Source organism: Setaria italica, chromosome IV (assembly GCF_000263155.2).
Source record: "Setaria italica strain Yugu1 chromosome IV, Setaria_italica_v2.0, whole genome shotgun sequence".
NCBI lineage: Eukaryota > Viridiplantae > Streptophyta > Magnoliopsida > Poales > Poaceae > Setaria > Setaria italica.
In genome coordinates, this window is record NC_028453.1 from 660,690 (window position 1) to 683,575 (window position 22,886).

A 22,886-nucleotide genomic window follows, 5' to 3' on the forward strand; every position below is an offset into this window, starting at 1 on the left:
CTCAACCAAACAAGTTCACAACCAGCACAAAAGGCTTTTGTAGCAGGGAGTACAGCTACTAAATCACGGTGAAACTGACAACAAGCCTGCAAACGCTGAATAACTTGTTTCAGCTTCAAGGTGCTAACTACCTTAAGGACATCATCTATGCGAAAGCAAAAAGTCTATTTCTGAAGAAATTGAAGGTGAAATTTCAGTAGAGCATATCAATCACTGGCCATCTGAGTAGAGCATGCTGGGGTACACCCAGAACGGCTGCAGCTGTCTGTACCAGGTCCTCTTGAACACAAGGTCAGGGTCAGTGGAATCAGCCCACACGGCATCTGCATCATTGCCCAGCCCATGCAAGCTCCAAGGTTGAGTGTCATGGGCATAGTACAAGCAGTTGGTCCTACCGCTCCATCGTCCAGGGCTTGTGCTAGAAAATGCCGGGCTCCTCACATCGCCACCAGTAAAGAGCGCGTGATTCTCCAGTTTCGCTGCCTCCACCCAAGTTGCAGGTTCAGTTGACATGTCTAGGTGGTAGGCTTTGTAGCTGGCAAGTGCTCCAGACAAGAGGCTGATGTAGTGGAAGTGGTAACCAACAATCAGAAGCATGTCACCACATACCACCAGCCATGGCCTTAGAAATGGGCATTCATCCATGTCATCCCACCACACGGTTGTAATCTCCTGCAGGTCAAGCTGGGGGGCCAAGGACAGACTGTAGAGCCTGCAGACTTCGTCCATTGCGATGAACTGGCCATTGAACTCCACAATCTGCTCGATCCGGGAATCATTGAGCTGTAGTTCCGACCAGGAATGACTTCCAACCGGCCAATCGAGCAGGGAGCGTTGAGTGTAGTCCTGGTCGGATTGTACGCTAACAAGGAGGTGTGAATCTGGTGACGCAATGGGAGCTGTCAGCATGCCAGAGTTGAAATAAGCGTCCTCGCTTAATGGGAGCTGCGGTGGTGAGACTTCGGCGCCAGTGAACACATTGACAACAAGACAATTTCTGCCGCTGCCACAAATCAGCTGACCATAGGAAGAGCCTGCAAAGCACAGCTTCTGAAATGTCTCTTGAGGAATCTGGCTGCGAAGGGGGGTGTTTGGGTTGGCCAGATCAATGACCTGGCATGTGCGTAGCTTGCGACCATCATCACCTTTGGAAGGGAGATGAGGAGCTGACACATGGATATTGGGTCGGATGAGGAGAGGCGGGAGCAAGGAACAGAATGTGGATTTGGAAGGGTATGAGGAGAAGGCAGCACGCCAAGAACGACAAGTGCCGGCGAATGCAAGGAGGTCGAGAAAGGAACCCAACAGAGCAACAATAGACTGGAGCAGGCCTTCAGGGAGATCTGCCCAACCTCGAAGCCCACAAACAGCACGAGTTGTTGTGGTGGAGGCAGAGGTGCCAGAAATTTTGCTATGGCTTTGCATGATGACAGAGTCACTTCTGCAACAAAGTAAAATTCGATGAACAAGTTAGAAGCGTGACTTGAATATGAAATGCAGGCAGATAACTTTCAGGAAACATAGATAACAACAAAGAATTTATTTGCCCTACCATTCGCACGTCAACCATGACATTCAGAACAATAAAAAAGAATTCTGCTCCAAATCACTACCTAACATATAAGCAGGGTCTTTCATCCAAGCCACATCAGTCGTGCATACATCTATCAGGTCCATCTATTCTATGATTCTTCTCTATACCATATGGTCACAACAGAATGCAGTGCAAATTAACCAAACAACCTCGATCCCACCATAAGAACAACTGTGTGGCATGATTTGTTGTTTTCGTTTGAAATTTGAATTAAGAAACCAACACTTCAGGTATAAAAGAATCTGGGCAGGTGCTTACATGATATTTGTATATATGTGCCCCAGGTATCTGAAACCTTAATGCACACTGACATAAATTGGAATTTTGATGGGATACACAGAAGATTAAAGTACCCAGTCTACCAACTTGCCTGGTAGCCTACACGAATGCCACATTAAGAAGCAAGGGTTGTTGAAATGGAATAAACGCCCAGTAATGTGAATACAATGTGTTTTTTACCTGGTTTGTGAATATCAGAGACGGATCTTTTCTTAAAGTGGACTACAGAAATGAAAATGCAAAATTAAGCTCCATCCAGGAAGCTAAAACATCTGGTCGTTACATGAAAAGGTACCACAAACTTCTTCATAATAAAAGCATTAGATCCTCACTAAAATCAGACCAAAACGAAACACCAATACATTGATATTCATCTCGTTTGCAGACCAACAGGCAACAGGTGGCATACATACAAGAGTGAAGTTTCTGTTCGAGACCACCACCGACCATAATAAAAGTCGAGTCTTTTATCCTAGCCACATCAGTTAGTGGCGCATAATTCCGTTTAAATCCACTTGATCAATCAGGAGAGCATCAGCGCTAGGGTTCGTCTGTTCCGTACAACTTACAAATGCGCCAAAATCCAAAGGAAATCTAACTGTAATGGATCGAGTCGAGATCACCCCAGGCCCCCGGACCGATCCCTATAACAAATGCGCCACGCGATTGGTCAGCTTTGGTTTAAGAAACTGAAGGATAAGGGGAACACAGGAAGGTGCGAAATGGACCGAGGAAAAAAGAAAAGAAAATGAAGCTTAGGTGTCAGGGTGAGAGAGGAAAGGGAGGGCGCAGACCTTGCAGGCGAAGGCGGAGGGTGCGTGTGGATGCTGCGGCGGTGGCTGGTGCCGGCGGCGACGCCGTCGAGTCCGCCTTTGTTTCCGCTTCGGCTTCCAGATTCCAGAACCCCCGCCTCTTCTCCCCTTCTTCCTCTCGTTCCCTCCGCTCTCTCTGCTGCTGTTTTTGTTCCCGGTTTGGGCCTCACGGGCCAAGGCCATTGCGGTTTTTGGAGCAGGCGCGCAGGTCCAAATGAAGCGTACATGTAGCCCAACAAGGATGTCTCGTATGGGATTTTTTTCTTCTTTTTTTCAATATATATAAGAGGAGAAATTTTAGAATGGTCCTAAAAAAAGAGCGTTGTCTATCTTAAGAAATCTAACGGTGGAAACAAAGAAAGTACCAAGTACCTAAATAGAAGTACCAAGAACCACCAAAAAATACCAAGAACTACCAAATTGGTGAGAACGGTACAAAAAGAGTCCTTAAATTTGTTTTTTTAAAATTGTTTTCAATCATACGGTGGACAAAATTCACAGACAAAAGACCAACAAGTACCGTACCGGTGGGTATTTTTAAGCCATATAAGAGAAGAGAAAGTACTCCATTGTCTAAAAAAATTACTGTTTCTATTTTAAAAAAGTACTCTTTGCAAGTACTGAAAAAATAGTATTTAAATTATTTTTTATTATAATACAAGTTTGAGCCATGCAAATTTGTTTATCTGAGACCTGACCAAAAGATTTGTTTTCATACATGTTAATGTCATGCTTGTCATTTTATTACTGTGATAGTATGGCATGCCACCTGACTTTTTCACTGGTACAATTCGGAAAACCAGGAAATCATCCACAAAACCAGGATGGACCAAATCTGCAGCAACCAAGCCAAGTACAAGTATGCATATATATGCATGTAGCATGCAGGCGTAAACAGGTCATAAAGTTGTTATGTGACCACGTCACCGCCATTTGACCCAACGTTGGAAGGAGCTTAAATATCCCACACCCTCCCTCTCATTCTTTTCTCTCCTCCCCTGCGCCGTCCACCAGCCGCTCTCGCCACGCCAAGGGCGACCTCTCTCCCACGCCGACCTCAACCTCATCTTCCTCGCAAGGATCAAGCTACTAGCTGCAGCCTGGTTCTATCTTCTCCAACTCCGGTCAAGCAGGTTCAACCACGAGCTCCTCCACCGCGGTTCGACTCCCACCTAACCTCTTTTAACGTTGCATATCGTCCAAACCTTGGTGCATATCAATGATGTGCCTTAAAACGTATGAAATTCCTAACATCCATAGAAGCTCTAGGGTTAAATCCCACTGCGATCGGTCATCCAAATCGCTGGCAACACCGTTGTAGGGAACTTCACGAATTTTACCATTATGAGATAAACCATATTTTGTATAGAATTTAATTGTTATATCGAGTACTAATTACTTTGACATGATACGCTAGGATGATAAAAATCGTCTACTCTTTTTTTTTCCATTCATTTCGTGCATCATTTGCACCATCATTACTGTGCATCATATTTCTCCTATTTAATCACAATTAAATAGATTCCCTTTAATTGAGTTGACCAAATGAAGGTGACTCGACTAAATAAGATAGATTTGGGTGGATAGAGAAAAAATTTGGGTGACTAAATAGCTGGTTTCATTTATATGCATGTCGTTTATAATCTACCTCTATCTTGATCTCGATCTCTATATTTTTTTTAAGTATAGAGATAGCGATAGAGATAAGAGAATAGATGGAGATAGAAATTGAAGGCGGCGATAGAGAAGAAAAGATAAGAGATTTTTAGTAGTAGAGAATAGATAGGGATAGATGATAAAAGAAATGTGATGCATTTCCATGTGTAGTACTCTTTGCAGTTCCGGACGAAAGCAAATACTCAAATTTTGTGTACTTTTTGAATGCATCGACATACTGATTACTATTTCCGCTTGCTTAATTCGAAAGGAGGAACCATGTTGGGACACTTTTTTCATCCTCACAATTCACTAGTACTAATACAACTGCCTTCCGTTTTGGGCTGATAGGACTCACATGTGGCCTTTTTAACGTACTCGGTTCCCACATGTGGCCTTTTTAACGTACCCGGTTCGGCCAAGAAAATTGAACCTGCCAATAAAACAAAACAAAGGAAAAAAATCCTATTTACCTCCCTGGACAATGGACTGAGTCTGTGTTTTCACCTTCAACTAAAAAAACCGTCCGTTCTGCCTCCCTGTGCTCTTGAAACCGGACACCTAACCTCCCGATTTCGTTTCGATACCAATTTTGTCTGAGCTGGCACCACAACGTTTGAATCGCGAAGGCGGTTCAAAATCCATGGATGAAGCTAGTTTGGATTTTCCTAAATATGTGTGTAGGATGTAGAAAGTTTAAAGCTATTGAGTTAGCCTTTTGATTTGTTCAATTTCGATCTCCAATTTGAGCAAGGTCTCCTGGGAAGCCGCCGTGCGCATCCGCGACAAGGAGAAAACAAGCTGCAAGGAGCTCGACGGAGATGGACAGCTAGGAGCTCGGCATCGACTGCGTCGACCACCAAGGCACGCTCTTGCCCAACACGTCGCCCAGAAGCTGTTGTGGAGGAACAGGCCGCACGAGATCCGGTAGAAGAAAGAGGAGTGGCTCGCGGGTCGCGGTAGCCTCGTCCTCACGGAGCTCTATGGCCTGCATGAAGATGAAGATCTCGCCGGCTCTTGTGAATGGCCTCTGGTCCGCCCCACCTCCAGACTCCGGATCCACGCACGGCCCGATGCACACGCTCCCCATCCTCTGGTGCATGCTGTTTGCTGCACCTGCCGACTGCCGTCGGCTTGAGCTCCTGGCTCAGCTATGGCCGAAGGGTGACGCCGCTAGCATATCCGTGCAGATGGAAAAGGAGGGACGCGTTCTTAGGAATGGCACAACCAACGTCACTAACTTGTGGGCCCGCAAGAGGTTGCCATGTTGACGTGGCGATGCCACCTCGGACAAAACCAGAGTTGAATAGTGATTAAATCGATTCCCCTTTTAATTGAGTTGACCAAAGGAAGGTGACTCGATTAAAAAGGATAGATTTGGGTGGATCCTCACAATTAAATAGCAATTAAATCATATTTCTCCTATTTAATAACAATTAAATCGATTCCTCTTTAATTGAGTTGACCAAAGGAAGGTGACTCGATTAAATAGGATAATACAATAAATTCATGCGATTATTCATAACTCCTATTCAAGCTAACAATTAATTACTACTAGTGTCCCCATGTATTTATAGTGAGTATACGCCCCATTCATCACCTCAAGCCATTGGCTGTGTTAGGAGGATCCGATCAATCCAACATGAATACGAGGGACAAGTGCAAAGCCTTGATGCTTATCATGCTCCTTGTTGTATTCCTTGTGCAATGTAAGTGTCTCGTTAACTGTATATTATTCTTTGTCCTTGAATTTGTTCTAGAGATATACATGCATAAACATACTAGCTGCATCATCCTCATGAACACACGCAATCAACCAGGTCGTGCTCATCAGCAGCTTGATGTTGGAACCGCAAGGGATTCGGCTTACAGCCTCACCAACCAATTCGAATTTTGTGAGACGGTGACGCAGTGTGGAGCAGAAAACAAGGTGTGCTACTGCTGCTGGAAGCAAGATCCAAAACCAGTGTGTTATGACCATTGGGATGAGTGCTCCGAAAAGTGCCCTCGTGGTCGTTGACAGTCTTTACCGTCTGGTCTTAGGACTGTTAGTACCGATCTAAATAATGTACTGGACATGATTGATGATAATAATAGAGAGTTCTATGTACTGCATCATCATTTATCCTGGTTTCATTTATATGCATGTCGTTTATACTCTATCTCTACCCCTGTCTATATCTCTATCTCTATCTCCATCTCCATCTCCATCTCGATCTCGATCTCTATATTTTTTAAGTATAGAGATAGAGAGAATAGATGGAGATAGAAATTGAATGCGGAGATATAGAGAAGAAAAGATAAGAGATTTTTAGTAGTAGAGAATAGGTAGGGATAGACGAGAAAAGAAAGGTGATGTATTTCCATGTGTAGTACTCCTTGCAGTTCCAGACGATAGCAAATACTCAAATTTTGTGTACTTTTTGAATGCATCGACATACTGATTACGACTTGTGCTTGCTTAATTCGGAAGGAGGAACCATGGTGGGATACTTTTTTCATCCTCACAATTCACTAGTACTAATACAACTTCCTTTCGTTCCGGGCTGATAGGGCCGACATGTGGCCTTTTTAACGTATCTGGTTCGGCCCAGAAAATTGAGCCCGCCAATAAAACAAAGGAAAAAGTCCTATTTACCTCCCTGTACAATGAGCCGAGTCTGTGTTTTCACCTTGAACAAAACAACTGTTCGTTCTGCCTCCCTGTGCTCTTGAAACCGGGACACCTAACCTCCCGATTGAGTTTCGATACTAGTTTTGTCAGAGCTGGCGCCACAACGTTCGAATCACGAAGGCAATTCAAAACCCATGGACGAAGCTAGTTTGGATTTTCCTAAATGTGCGTCAGTGCGTGTGGGATGTAGAAAGTTTAAAGCTATTGAGTTGGCCTTTTGATTTGGTCAATTTCGATCTCCAATTTGAGCAAGGTCTCCTGGAAAGCCGCCGCGCGCAGCAGCATGCTCATCCGCAGCTACGGCAAGGAGCTCGAGTGCTCGATCGAGATTAGCCGCAAGGAGCTTGACGGAGATGGACAGCTAGGAGCTCGATATCGGCTGGGGCGACCTCCAAGGCACGCTGTTGCCCAACATGTCGCCCAGAAGCTACTGTGGACAGGGGCGGAGGTATATAGTAATTAAGGGGTACTAATGTACTCCTGAAAAATGAAAAAACAGTGAATATGTTTAATTTTTAACCATAAATGCACCTCTAATGATAAGCTCTATGTACCCATAAGGCAGGTGCACCCACCTCTATTCACTCTAACTTCGCCACTGCTTGCGTAGGAACAGGCCGCACGAAACCAGAGTTGAATGCGGCGGGGAGGTCAGGTGTCCGGTTTCGAGAGCGGGGAGTCAGATTGGACGGTTTTGAAGTTCAAGGTAAAAACGCAAACTCATCCCGTTGTCCAGGGAGGTGGAAAGGACTTTTTTTTCCTAAAACAAACAACAAACTTGTGACCAGACGAAACCCATGGGCCAAATCGGCCCAACAATTCACCTAGTCTGGACGGACCCACCAGGCCGCCGCTCGTCTCCGGTCATTCATCGACGACCGCGCCGCCGCTTCTTGCTCTCCTCGCCGCCGACTCGTAAGGCCACCATGGCCGGGCGCCACCGCCGCCGCCGCCGCGGCGGACATCTCCGGCAAGAACGGTCCCCGCTAGCGCCTCCTCCAGGAGATCCCTCGCCGATGGAACCCACGACTCGCAGGTCTGCGCGTGCTTCCTTACCCTAGCCCTCGTTCTATGCCTCTGTTTGCTTTCCTTCGATACAGTTCCGGTGTGGAGCCAAGTTAAAGAAAGTACGGAGCCCTTCTAGCATGCGTCTAGAAATAGTTTCTCATGAGTTGTGCCCTCGTGTGGGTTCGGTCTGCTGTTGGGCCATTGATTCATACATTGTCCTGCGCTCATGATGCTGCCTAAGTAAAGTGCTCACTGAAACAGAGTTTGCTTGCACATTGTTTATTGCGTACTGCTAGAGCACATCAGTCGTATTACCATGGAAAATACTACATTTATGTGGCCTACGAGCTGGCTTAATGTTTCAAGGTACCGGGGCACTTCATTCTCAACTCTCATTGGAGATCCCTACCAAAGTTCAGATAAGCTAGTAGTATCTTTATGCATCAGCTGGTTTGTTTTCTTTTCTTTTTTTTTCTTTTTGGATAGCACAAGGATGCATAAAGAGCTAAGGGGGTGAAAATATTGAAATCTGAACAATTCTTAGATTAAAATAATTGCACGGTGTTATGTTTGCCTTTGTAAAAAAAAATGTGGATTTCAGTTGCTCATTGGGCCAGTTCACCCCCAGATAGCTAAAGTGTCCAGGAGGGCAGGGTGTATCTTCTCACTTATTGTATCTTGGAAAATGGAAACTTCTAACTCTCATTGCTTGATGTTATCTGTCTTGGGGTGCCTGGCTGTCATGAGAGATGAAAATATATATAGATTTCTCATTCTACTAAGAACTGTAACTATGCTGCTGTGCAACATCGACCTGTGGGTGGTATTGTTGTACCTTGTTCTGATTAATGTTTAGCATGTTTATATATATCCTATTCTAAAGTTCAATGAAATGGAGATCCCTTTTCTGTGTTGGTCTGTATGTAGAGCATGTTGCATTTGTAACTGTGTTTTTTATTGTCATGTTCATATAATTGAGTTCCTACTTCTGATCCATCAGTCTTGAATTTGCTGTATTTTACAGGGAAGTTGCCATTCCAGATAGGCCCTCCAAGAAAACCTGCCATGCATCAAGCTCTACTTCCTCTTCCATGTCTGGCCCTGATGTCTGGGCAGGTCTCCTGGACAGCCTGCTTCTCCAAATAATTGCCCTCCTCAGCTCATTCCATGACCTCCTTGCTTTGATCGGTACCTGCCACTCATGGCGCGCTGCACTCTCTTCCCTCCCACCTGCATTTAGCTTCAACTTTCCACCCCTCCACCTCCAACCAGATGATCCTCATCCCCATCGCAATTATGTCAAGCACAGCCTTTTATCCAATATCAAGTGGCAGCTCGTTGATCCTGCAAAGCAAACCTCCTCCCTTCGCAGTTCAGCGCCCCAAAACCTTCGGGTCCGCATGCGGTATTTGGGCTGCTCATATGGTTATCTTATCTTCTACAATTTTGAGCAATGCCTCCTTGTTGATGTGTACAGTGGTGCTACCAAGAAGCCTCCCAAACTCAAATCTACCGGCAACCATGATATCTACTATGGATTCCTTGTAGCTCCCATCAACTCATCCAATTTGCACCTCCTCTTTTTCTCGAAATCATCAATGTTCCAGTGGCAGGTTGGATCAAACTCTTGGTCAGAGCACCCTCTTGATGTTGAACGCATCCTTCAGATCGTGTTCTTCAAAGGTGAGATGTTTGCCATGGACTTGTTTGGGAGGCTCCACAGAATACGTTTGGCACCTCAGTTCAGCATGCAGGAAATAGCAGTTATGTGGGGAGAGGACATGGATGCAGGCCTGAGTTGTCAGCAATGGTTGGTGGCCTGTGGTGACATGCTTCTCTTGGTTGACTTCTCAGTAAGCTTTGAACCCTTTTCTGACTTGCCTGGCACCTTTAAAGTCTTTTGCCTTGACTTTTCAGTTGAACCAGCTAAGTGGGTAAAGATGGATAATTTAGGAGACAATGCTCTCTTTGTTAGCACTGATAGGAGGAGTCCAACATTTTCATGCATGAGCCCTGAAAGATGGGGAGGAAAAAGAAACAGTATTTACGTCACCAACCCATCTGCAGATTGTAATGAACCTTGGATTGCGGTCGAGCTTGGTCAGGTGGTGCCGAGCACAACTTACAGTCCAGAACCCATCCTGGCACGCGGACCTGGTGTCCGTTACCACCAACCGCAAAGCCTCTGGGTGCTCCCCAGTTTGGTTTATGGCGTTGGGCGATGACAAATCTTAGCTTGCCTTGGAGTTTTGGCTATTCTTGGGCGCCCCTTACCTTTGCTGCCCTAATATGATCTATTAAACTGGGTCCTGTAGCTGTATGGTTTCTTGACTTGGCATTCAATGCCCTCCTGTACAAATTATGTTGTATTGTCATGCAATGGTTAGGCTATCCCTACTTCTTTATGTGGTGAACAAGTGAAAGCTGAGGTTTTATTCATTTTATTATCTATTGTGATTTCCCCACCAGATATTGATCAAGTTGGTGCAGAAGAAGTGGGCATATGCTTGAGTCCATTACATTGGGACGATTATTCTAGTATGTAGTAGGGCATTATCCTGAAATATTGGTCCATGATCTGCAACTTCTGCCATGCTTTGCTGGACTAATTGTGCAGTCTTCCTTTGTGCGTTATTTTGCATCCCCCAGGCCGGTATGAATTCTGTCTGGTTTTCTTGCATAGGTTGAACTTGATATTATGCTTACTGTAATGATGCCCTGTGACCAATTTTCTGCATACTTAAAAGAAGTGTTCATCAAACTGTAGTACAGTACACTGGTGATGTTTGGATGGGCCACCGGTCAGCCGCCCGACCGGTCTCGATTCCATCGTCAACGGGCTCTCCGCCCGCCGCCTCGTTGGTCTCCTCGCCGGCGACTCGGTTTCTCCCCCGCCGGCCTGAGCCAGCTGCCGTTAAAATGGATGACGGCTTCTCACGTCCAGGATCCGTGAAGAGCGGTGGGAGTGAGACACAGTGAGTTCGAGTTCGCCGCCGGCTCGTGCGGGACGCAGAGGCCACCCTGCTCACCCATGGCCGGGCGACGCCGCGGCCGCGGGCATCCTCGACGGCAAGCACGGCCACCGCTTCCGCCGCCGCCAGGCGAACCCTTACCGCTGGAACCCACCAACCTCAGGTCTGCTAGCGCTTCTTGCTCTAAACCCTCGCTACATGCCTCTATTTGTTTTTTTAAAAGAAAAATTGGTGCGTAGAGCCGTAGACGTGGAGCAGAAACTGAATCAAGCATGGAGCCCATTTGCCATGCATCATAGTTCATAGCATCAAGCAGTAGCCTCCTATGAATCACACCCTCGTATGCTGCTGTGACTGTTCCCTGTTGGGTCATGGAATGAAATGTTCAGTGAGACCAGAGTTTGCACGCCTATTGTTTGTTGGGCAATTTTTACCACATGACGCAAAATTTCGCGGTATTGCCTGTTTCAAACCAAAATGTTGAAATTGGTTAGGTACCATTATAAGATAGTGCACATTTGCTCGTTTGTTGGCTAAAGCAGATTGGAGCAAATAGAAAACACTGTATTCATGTTTAACTAGGAACCGTGCAAAGAGGAAACTATTTACGGTTCTTAGCTGCAACTAGTAGTTATACAGGCCTCTAGATAACAGTAAAAGACATGTGAACTTTCAGCTGCTCTTAGGGCCACTTCATCCCAAATTGACTGATTGCCTGGACTGTCCAGACTCCAGATAATGATGGAGGACAGGGGGCGTGTTCTCGCACTTGTTTTGTTATGAATACTTCTCCTTATCGTTGTTTGATGTGATCCGTCTTGACTCAGTCTCTCTCAACTATGATGTTGAGGAGCATGTCAAACCTGTGGGTGGTTTTGTCGTAGCTTTTATCTGTCCATACTTGTCAGTTGTCATGCTGATCCTATTCTGGAGCTCAATGAAACGGAAATCCTCATCTCCTTCCTTCTGTAGCACGAGGCTGTTGTCCTTTTCTTTTACAGTTAATCTGTCATTAACCCATTATCATTGAGTTCTGCTAGCTTCTGATCTATTAGTGTTAATACCACCGTTTGACAGGGAAGATGCTGCTGGGGAGAGGACCTCTAAGAAACCCTGCCACACCTCAAGCTCTTCCTCTGCTGCCATGTGTGACCCTGATGTTTGGGCAGATCTTCTGGATAGCCTGCTTCACCACATAATTGCCGTGTTTAGCTCATTCCATGACCTCCTTGCTTTTATTGGCACCTGCCATTCTTGGCGTGCTGCGCTCTCTTCCCTTCCACCTGCATTTAGCTTCAACTTCCCACCTCTCCACCTCCGACCAGATATGGGTGATCCTCATCTCCACGGTAGCTCCGTCAAGCACAGCCTTCTATCCAATTGCAAGTGGCAGCTTGTTGATCCTGCAAAGCGAACCTCCTCCCTTCACCGTTTAGCGCCTCGATACCTTAGGGGCCGTATGTGCTACCTGGGCTGCTCATATGGTTATTTTATACTCTCGAATTTGGAGCAATGCCTCCTTGTTGATGTCTACAGTGGTGCTACCGTGAGGCCTCCCAGACTCAAATTCAGTGGCAACCATGAAATCTACTATGGAATCCTCGTAGCTCCCATCAACTCACCCAATTCGCATCTCCTCCTTTTCTCTAGATCATCCATGTTCCAGTGGCAAGTTGGAACAAGCTCCTGGCTGGAGCACACTCTTGATTGCGAGCGCATCCTTCAGATTGTGTTCTTCAAAGGTGACATGTTTGCTATGGATTTCCTTGACAGGCTCCATAGGATACGCTTGGCACATCAGCTCACCGTGCAGGAAGTGCCAGCTGTCTGGGAAGAGGACACAGTTGCTGGTCTAATAAAAATTAATAAACCATGGTTGGTGGTATGTGGTGACATGCTTCTCTTGGTTGAGCTCTCAGCCTGCAGGAATGCCTTCTTTGGCTACTCCGCCACCTTCAAAGTTTTTCGCCTTAACTTTTCAGTTGAACCAGCTAAGTGGGTAAAAGTGGATAATCTGGGAAATAATGCCCTCTTTATTAGCTTTGATAGGAGGAATCCAACATTTTCTTGTATGAACCCCGAAAGATGGGGAGGGAAGAGCAACTGTATTTACTGTGCCGGCGCGTCTGCAGACTCTGATGAAGCTTGGAGTGTGGTCGAGCTTCATCAGGAGCTACCTTGCACATGCACAGCAGTGGGCTGTTCATACAGATCAAAACCTATCCCGGCACCTAGTGTCCATAGCAATGAATTACATAGCCTTTGGGTGCTCCCCAGTTTGGTTTATGGCGATGGGCAGTGACCATCGTCTTTGCTTACCTTGGAAGTTCAGCTCCTTGCGCTGCTGTCTTTGTATGATGCATTGTCTGGGTCCTGGAGCTGTGATGGTTTCTCAGCTTGGCATATGGTGTACAGCGTGTACTCATGCACAAAAAGGTTATGCTATACTGTAATGCAATGCAGTTGATAGATCTATATCCATTGTCTTTGGGAAAAATTGGGTTTGTGACATCGAAAGATCCACGTTTTAGAAATTTACCATGAAACTGTCTCGGTGCACTTTAGTAGCAATAAAAGTCGAATTCAGCCGTTAACTAAAGTGTTGACGACAATTTTGCCCTTGTGGAGATCGACCGCGTCCTCCGGCCGGGCGGCTACTGGGTGCTCTCCGGCTCGCCGATGAACTGGAAGACGACTCCACGAGGCGTGCGAGTGCACCGAGGCCGACCTCGCCGCCGAGCAGTAGCGCATCGAGGAGTGCACTCCCTCCATTCTTAAATATATTGACGGCCGAGGAAGCACAATTGCATTCATTCAGGTTTAGCGTTGTAGCACCTGGAGGTGGAGGTCATAATTGATTGGGGTTAACAATGCAAATCTAGCAGTCATTTCGTGAAACGCAAGGGAGTAATAATATAATAAAGGCATGCAATTATTAGTAACTTCCCTTGAAGCTAACAATTACTTAGGGCAGTCCCAACGGGAGAAACCAACCTAGTTTCCATAGTCTAGGATATTGTATCAAGAAATCATCCTTCATAATGCAACTTTTTTATCTAGAGTCTAAACAAAAATCCAACCAATCATTCTCCCTTCTAGTACCAGATCCTCTGTGCATCATGTAAAGGAGCTCGAGTGATGGGTAGCAGCGGTGCAAGCGCAAAGGATCCGGCAGTAAGTAAGAAGAAACTACTTGGGTCTCCCCAATGCAGATTCGCTGGTTTCTTGGCTCATTGGTGCGCGTGAGGACTTGGTTTCCTCTCTAAGAAATGGTTTCTCTCTCTCCATAATAAATCTACTGCCACATTAGCAAATTGCCTAGTTGGCATGATAATTAAGAGGGATAGAAACTATCATCAATGTCCCATTGGGACTGCCCTTACTACTCGTTTCTATGCATGTATGTGTACATACATACATACATGCATGCATGCATCATACATACATACATTCAACACCTGAAGCCATGATTGTGTGAGGCTGGTTAGATCATTTGCAATCCGATATGAATACGAGGGACAGGTGCGGTGGAGCCTTGATGCTTATGTTCTTCCTCCTCTTTGCATTCCCCGCGCAATGTATGTGTCAGCTAACTCTTTATCCTTGAATTCATTTGTTCTAGACATACACATAATTAGTTAGTTATATTACTACCAAGTGAAGTGCATGCTGATGAACACACAATTAAACAGGTCGTCCTCATCATCAGGAGCTCTATGTTGGAACTGCTAGCCTTAGCAACACAACGCTGGACGAGAGCAAAGGGGAAGTGGTACTCAGATTCTGCACGAAGAGGCTGCGTGGAAATGATGTGTTCTACTGCTGCTGGAATAAGAAGCCGGAACCCTGGTGCTACGACACTTGGCAAGAGTGTCAGGCCGTGTGCCCTCTCTGTGATCCCCAGTGCCCGCCTGCGCCCGGCCCATCGCCGATTGCTTGATGATTTTATGCAATCGTCAGTATATGATCTGGTCTGAAAATTAACTGTCAGCACCCAATCTAAATGATGTGTTGCAGATATGATTGATAGTAATAAAAAAAGCTTTTATGCTAGTTCCATTTAGTTATCTGCAAGTGCTTTTTTCCTTCTTCTTTTTTGCTTGCCTTTTGTTGTCACCGCCTTTGGATCCTTAAATGCCATGCCTTGTTTCCTTTCTTTTGTTTTTCTGCAGGTATACATATGTCATGTAGCGAAAAAATAATTGGAATTCGCCTCTGTTACAAAAAAGAAGCAACCAGTGAAGAATGATAGGATGTCGTGCAAAATAAACTCGAAGCTTATTCCAGGTAATCTTGCACTTCTCATATCTTCGTACAGTCTCACCGAAGTTGGGAGTCATGTTTTATGATCTTGCTATTATTGCACCAACAGTAGTAGATAAAATAAAGGATGATACTCAAATTTCATGCAGTTCTATCATGTGCGATGTGCAGCATAAAACCTATGATAAGCCTACGAAGATCACATGTCAACCGCGATTTGTACTTCAAATTTATATGCGTTGGTTGCCTCAGTGGAATTCGATGAACTCAATTGTATGGCACAACGTTTGGTGCTCGAATTCAAAGCTGGCAAGAAGGCAGTGGGTACACTACCAGACACTTCGCTTCTTCACTCCCGACTTCATTAGATTTGGTTTACTCTAACATCTCAACATCACTGACACTGAGGGTAGAAAAAATGTGTGGGCACAATATATGTGGAGACTTTAAGCATGAGCTGGTTCCTCTCCAGTTCGCTATCGACTTCTGTATGCAGTATATGCTTATATAATGTTGTTATGCTATGATTTGCAACAAACTGTACGGGCATTCAAATTCATGCTACTTCCATCATATTTTCTAAGAGACCTACAATATGTGTGAGCATGTCATATCGTTACCGTGACAGTGCATTCTAGCTGTCACGGATGAGTCAGTGGCGCTGCTCTGAATCCATGCAGAAAGAAGCCTTCTTTTCAGAAATCATCCATCACTGGGATCTGCAACCGTGAATTATTAGGCAACGAATCCATACTGTGTAAAATCTCAGGCAAGAGACAATAGCCTACACAGATGCTGACGCCTCCTAGACTGGCCTTTCGGTGCTAAAACCTTCAGTTCATAAATTGTCACATAGTAATGCCACGCGGATCGGACCACAAAGAGATAGTGCTAAACATACAGAGGCTATCATAATAACAACATAATATTTGCTCCCATGGTGCCCAGGAAGCCAGAAATCACTCAAGAAAAAGATTAAGCAGGAGTAAAGCTAGAGAACAGAAATGTAGCATGTCATTTTCATGGCGCATTGGTGGCATGTTGGTCAGCAGGTGGGGCACGGGTACAGGTGGTCAAAATTTTCGAATAACCTATTCAAGGATGGAGTATTTTTTTTTTGAAAGAACTGGCAGGAGAGGTACCTGTTATATTAAAAAGAGGATGAAGGCCTTGAGAGGCCAAAAAGAGGAGGGACTATTCACATTAACAATTATACTGTTAACAACACATATAGGTACAAGGAATCTAGTTGTGCTTGCGCTAAATGAGCGCATCATCATGTCATTTAGTGCTAGACTGAAGGTGCCAGTATATATGGTGGATCGGAGGTTTTAAAACATCTAGTAAGGCAGCAGTGCAACGTGAAAACAGAATTTTCCAAGAAAAAAAAAATGTATCTCAACTGTTTTAAAAATGCACCGCTTGGTCATTGAGAATGTACCTGTGAAATTAAAATAGCTTGGGCTTGGCATAATTGCTGTAAGAGCAGCAACTCGACAAGTAGTATTACAGTTTACAGGTTTAGGAACGGACAGCTTTCTCAAACATATTCATAGACAATAATACCATGTTTCTTTCTCCTCTTCATTTGTTAATAATCCAAATAAAACTGCAAAATGTAGGTCGTACCTGCCTACTTTTTCAGGAATACCTACCTATACATTTCTGAGCTTTAATTTCATTTATCAATCGCTTAATCGTAATTGAATCTAGCGGAGGAACCAACATCAAAGCCTAATCTAAGCATACTATATATAAATCTTGCATGCAAGCATATTAATTTGTAACTTTAAACATGGCTGTAACCTTGTGCCTGTTTGATATCAACCGATCGATTCCTAAATCAAAGTTCAAAGTAAGAATACTGAATACGTCGAGACATGCACCTCTCTCTCCACTAGCAGAGCAGAGCAGAGCCGGTAGTATTTGGGCCACTTAATGACGTGGGCTGGACCCAAAGAAGATTGAGCTGTTCATCTTTAATTTGTCGCCGAAAATATAATCTTTGTCCAAAAAGAAATGCATTTCCAACAGATGTACGACGACTGGTGTGAGCCTGAGGCACCACCACGTCACTCTTTTCTGCATGCTCAAGGCCACCACTATGCTATTGCTGTGCTAGCTCTAGTTGCCAATATATAGTTTATTAATTTGTTTCCACGTGACACCCGCTAACAAATTAAGATGGCATGTGTTAAGTATTTTGATGTGAATAATACAGCAGAAAAACAACTACTCTTCTAAAGCAGCAAATGCTTGAGGAAAAGATGACAACATCTATCCTCATAAGTACAACTATATTGCAGCAAATATATTGCAGCAAATATATTGCAGCAACTATATTGAACAAGGAGACGAAAATATATTTTGTTACGCGTCAAATGCAAGGCCTCGCACGATATTTCCATCTGCAATGTGAGCCGGTGTCATCTTGCAAGAAAAAGAGTGCTGAATCCATCAACACATCTCTGCACCACCAGCATCAGTCCAGCATGCATCATTTATTCATTTGGAGCCCTGCAAAAATATCTATTCTCGAAAACTGGCGCCAAAAACTAGGAACACAAGCCAGTAGTAGTTGGGCCACTTGGTTACGTGGGCTGGACCACACTAGCAACAATAAAAGGGGCCCATCCTGGGCTGGGCCCAAAAGAAGATTCAGCAAGGAAAGCGTCAGCCAGCCTAGCGATCTACTAGCTTGAGTTGTGCCGTGTCCATTATTTCATCACGGGGATTCCCTCCCTCCCTCCCTGTTCAACGGCTTGCCTTCCTTTTTTGCAGGAGCCAAACATGATTGATGTCCTGTTCCTCTTTGGCGCCAAAAAACATTTGAGTAATCGTCTCAACTGTGCAAGATTTCAGCCCTGCACTGCCCTTTGCTGCAGCCATTAACTTGGTTTTCAGCAACTCTAACACATTTTTTGTGTCATTATCCTCCTCTTTTCTCAAAGTTATATGCTCATTATCCAGATTTCATGAATTATTTTAAAGGTCATCCAATCAACAGGATCCCAAAGTAAAGGAACAATCCATCACCACATTTTTTACATGTGGCTATCGCTTTGTTCATCCTTTTGGGTCAAAACTGCCGTGATGCTATTGCCCCCTCATGTTTACTTTTCTTCCTCTCGAAAGCATGCATGGCCCTATCATCATCATTTGGAGGCCTGCAAGAACCTCAACATCTTGATGGCTTTGCATCGGCAGTTTTTCACCAGTGGAGAAAAATCAGACGCAGAAACTTGCACATCCACGAGCATATGGCAGATACAAGGAACGGGAGAGGACTCTAGACTTTGAATTTCTGGACTTCTTTGGCTTTGAGTGCCAAGAATTTCAAACAAGTCATGCAGCATGGCTATCCACACACTGAAACCTGCTCATGCAGGTACTCCAATGTGACTGACCGGCAGACCAATGCAGACTCAGTCTCACCACAAATTGGGCAACTTTCAAACATGGATGGGAACATATTTCCCTTTTTCAACGAAAATAAACAGGAAATTTGCATCGTTTTCGTAATATGGAACTGGGCGGTGAAAACGATGATATTGCTTGTATTGACACTCTAATTAATTTTGTGTGCGCGCATAATTCAAAGTCCTCATTTTGTCTAGATTCTTCCTCCCGCTGACTAGACTGTTAGTATGATTTCGCCAAGGGTCAATCAGGTATAAATTGAACTAATGTTTTTTTTCTAAAAAAAATTAAATTGAACTAATGAGATGCGGCATGGTTTGAGATGAGCTTCATGAACTCAATGGGTTCCAAGAGAGGTACTTCAAATGGATTGGGTTTTCTTTATTTATTTTGGGGGTAAATAAGCTTTCATACTCCATTTCTTCCTATCCTATTTGTACCTTTTTATCTACCTTTTAATGAGAGACAAGCAGTTCTCCACCTGTGTTTTCAGAAAGTCGCACTCATTTTACTTTTGAATTTTCATAAACGAAAAGAGGAAACCACACGTCATAACCAATAAAAACTTTTGGTGTCACATCTACTAAGAAAACACATATGACAAATAGCAACCTGACAAGCACATCCCTGTTGTGTATATCCAAAAGAAAGAGAGAATCAAATAATTGAGAAAAAAAAACCATAGATTTTGTTCAGTCTCCATCCATACACAGGAGTAGACTTGTATAACACACATGACAGGGAAATTGTGTGTAGGAGTGGATGAGATGGGTTGGAATTTCATTTGGAAGATGCCAAGGGCATCGTTAATTCAGACCTAGATAATAGACTTTGTGGGCGCATGTCACCTCTGCTTTTTTTTATATTTGTTTTCTGGCTTCCTCACCTTGAGAGAAAATGGGATTGGGTGTGATGTCTCTTTTGCATATGACACTAGCAACTTCTAGACAAATGTCATGTGTACTTCCTCCCACTGTTCACACCGAAAGCTTACATGGTGCTCTAATGTTACAGTATGACAGTCAATCAATTCATCCACTCCATTATTCCAAAATAGAATCATCGTGCATAAGTAAAAACTCTCTGACTATTCCTTCACCAACAGTTCTCTTCAGAAGGTAAAAATGTAGAGGCTGATCAGAATTCAGAACAACTAATACCAAATGCTAGCGACTGAAAACGGTGGTCTAGAAAATTAGTTTTGCATAGATGTACAGACAGAATGTGTTAGTAGTGTCCAATATACACGAGTAGCTTGTTGCTGCTTTATTTCCTGAATCTAGGGTTCTTGAAACATACTCATCATGGTGTTGGCCGCTGCACCCGCACCAACTCTCGCACTAGGAGGATTAGCGCTTTTGTGGCCAGGTGCCCTGTCGATCCATGTGAGAACATTGCGCACTGGATGTTGGCCGCCGTGGCTACACAATCTTGAGCATCAAGTGACAGACAACAAGTACTAATCCTCGAGAAAAATAAAGGCATGTAGCAGTTGTATCTTCAGTTAGTGCTCAGAGGTAGCTGGACACTTTGCAGTTTGCATATACCAGCACATGACATTGCTTGCAGCTGGGGCCATTTGCATTAGACTCATGCATGTATAACTTGTACGAACAAATTAAAGCAGCTAGATGATCAGATATTTCTTGTAATTATGGGTTCATGTATGTTCTGAATTGAATTTGTGCACCAGTATATGAAAGTGCTAATCATGAGGTCATAATAGTAAGAGAGGAACACACAAAATAACATTTAGGCCTAAATTTTCAGCAGTTCAGTGGTCAGTAATTATATATTTACATCTTTTCGCCTCCATTTGTCTACTTGTTTCTAGTACAGCATGCAGGACATCATATAAATCTGTCTCCTCTTCAATGAAACTTCAATGAGAAAAAAAAAGAAAAGAAAAGAAAACAGGAGTAGCTAATAAGCAGCAGGTACTGCTTGTACTGTACTAACTAATTTTTTGGTTAAATTTAAAAAAAGTAATCGGAGAGCTCGGTCAGCTTAGGATGGTGCGGATAAAGATGAATCTCAGTCTCACCTAATAATGCTCCTTTTCCCTGGTCTCCCCAAATTCAGCGACATTAAACATTAACAAAACGGCAGGATATATAGTAGAATGTTTCTTTTTCCTTTTGGCCGTTCAAAAGGAGTTGGCGCGCTGGCTTTCTCTCTCTCTCTCTTGCTCGTAGGATTGTTTTGATTTTATTAATGCAAAGGACATGATAAAAGCAATTTGAGCCTGGCCGATCTTCAGAATCAGAAAAAGTGCACTACTCTGGTCAGGGCCTGCGGTAGCAGCTGCCATTCTTCTTAATTGCAGTGCAATTACAATTGCCTTTTGTTTCTTTGTTAAAACACTACTCCTTCCTTGTAGATCGTTTTAATTTTTTAAGTTCATAGATATTATTATGCATTTAGATATAGTGTATGTCTAGGTAAAAAAAAAAGTCAAAACGACATCCAATTTGGAACGGAGGGAGTGCTAAATAAAGCATGCAATTATATTGGTTAGAGAAGTAACTACCTGCTGATCTCTGGAGAGGCAAGCTTAGGCAGGCAAGCAAGAATCAATGGCCAGTTGAGGCTTCACTATCCATGGCCATGCTGCTGCAAGCAGAAAACAACAGGAGCAAGCTACCATCAAGAAGACAACACTGCACATATACAGTTGCAGGTCTGCTTGATTCCAGGGCACATTGATAAAACAAGTGATTAGGACCCCATCAAGGGCTATTAATTCCTACTGCCTACACTAAGGGCCAATCTTAGTTACTACTATCCTTTTGTTAATTGTCTACAGTAGCATCAACAGGAGTACTAACAACAAACTATTAGGTGCATGTGCGCTGGTCAACTCTCTTCCCTCGGCCAGCCTGCACCTGCCGCATGGGACAGGAATAGAATTCACAAGTGGTCTAACCGGCGATTAGAGCGGCCAAAAGCACATTAATCAGTGGCGATTAAATTACACTGGGTACTGGTTGGTATTCCATTGAAGCACTGTACTTAGAGAGAGAGAGAGAGAGGGAGGAGAAGGAAGACGGCAGGAAGATTTGGATTTTGGAACAACAGCACTTACTAAGCTACTGATTGACACTCAACCGTTGCTTGTTAAGCCTGTGACAACACTACAGCAGTGATGCACATGCTGCAGCACTATTCGAACTTGAATGATGCTTGTGCGGCAACACTATTCTCTCTCTCTCTCTCTCACTGCACATGTGCACCGTGCGCTCTCTCTCTTTCTCTACATGACCGTTGGGCCGGCGGGCCTGACACAGAAGCTACAGTAACGGCTAGTACAAAAACGGGTCAACATTACATTTGCACTCAGATGTAACGGGAAGAGAGAACAAACGAACGGGATTCTTTGCGTTACAGTGGTCAAGTGGTCAAGCGGTCAAGCCAAGAAGGCAAGAACTGAAGAAGAAACAAGCCTGCACCTGTCATCATCACGGATCAGTTTCAGTTTCAGGGCATGGCTTTCCTCTAGCAGCTCTCCCTCTGCAGGTCTCCATGGCCATGGCCTCCCCTTCCCTCTATCGTCTGTCTGTCTGACCACTCTTTGCTCAGCCCCAGCTACTGATGTGGTGAATTCTTTAATAACCGTGCACACATGTTTGTCTTCTCACATGTTAATGTGGTAAAAAAAAGAGAGAGAGGAGAGACTGCAGGTCTGGCACCTCTGGCTACCAGTTTTTTTTAAAAAAAATTGGCAGGCACAATACTATTTTTCAAAAATAAAAAGAATGCTTTTACCTTCTACCAAATTTACCTAGCTGAGATGAGTCGGTAAAAAGGGCACGAGGCCGTCTGTTTTGTCGTTAGCTTGTTTCTGATGCACACACACCCTTGCCCCTTGCTTATTTGCTTTCTTTTACAATGACAGTGGGGCCCGCACTGCACTGCACGTGACAATCATCATCCTCACCACACTACCACACCAGGCTGCACACAGTTTTTGAGTGTGACAGCACCTTAGCAGGCCACAGAAATCATGAAAAACCTACCCATTCTCACACAAATATCAGAGGACAGACATGGAATACAAAAACAAAGAGTGACAAGGGACAACACGACCCCGTGCATGAGGCATGGCATCAACCAGACAACCACCCATGCCCCCTGCCGTGCCTTGCCTGCCTTGACTATGCCTATGTGATGTGATGTTCATTATGCCACCATGATAGTAAATCCTAAGT

At 44.3% G+C, this 22,886-nt stretch overlaps 3 protein-coding genes across 4 annotated transcripts; 2 read left to right on the top strand and 1 right to left on the bottom strand.

Moving 5' to 3' along the window:
- Positions 1 to 50: 50 nt before the first annotated feature.
- LOC101754318 lies at positions 51 to 1,425 on the bottom strand. Its single transcript, XM_004964279.2, has one exon. The coding sequence runs from the start codon at positions 1,423 to 1,425 to the stop codon at positions 211 to 213; it is 1,215 nt and encodes a 404-aa protein (XP_004964336.1). The 3' UTR covers positions 51 to 210.
- Positions 1,426 to 7,839: 6,414 nt separating this feature from the next.
- On the top strand, positions 7,840 to 10,488 carry LOC101754719 (F-box protein At2g26160). Of its 2 annotated transcripts, XM_004964281.3 has the most exons (3): positions 7,840 to 8,051; positions 9,048 to 9,833; positions 9,941 to 10,082. In XM_004964281.3, exons 1-3 carry the CDS (start codon positions 7,942 to 7,944, stop codon positions 9,942 to 9,944), a joined length of 900 nt encoding a protein of 299 aa, XP_004964338.1. In that variant the 5' UTR covers positions 7,840 to 7,941; the 3' UTR covers positions 9,945 to 10,082. The 2 variants fall into 2 exon arrangements, with proteins under 2 accessions (XP_004964338.1, XP_004964337.1); XM_004964280.3 differs by having other exon boundaries at positions 7,842 to 8,051; positions 9,048 to 10,488.
- Positions 10,489 to 10,736: 248 nt separating this feature from the next.
- On the top strand, positions 10,737 to 13,417 carry LOC101778796. Its single transcript, XM_004966540.2, has 2 exons — positions 10,737 to 11,158; positions 12,073 to 13,417. Exons 1-2 carry the CDS (start codon positions 11,055 to 11,057, stop codon positions 13,295 to 13,297), a joined length of 1,329 nt encoding a protein of 442 aa, XP_004966597.1. The 5' UTR covers positions 10,737 to 11,054; the 3' UTR covers positions 13,298 to 13,417.
- The last annotated feature ends 9,469 nt before the right edge of the window (positions 13,418 to 22,886 follow it).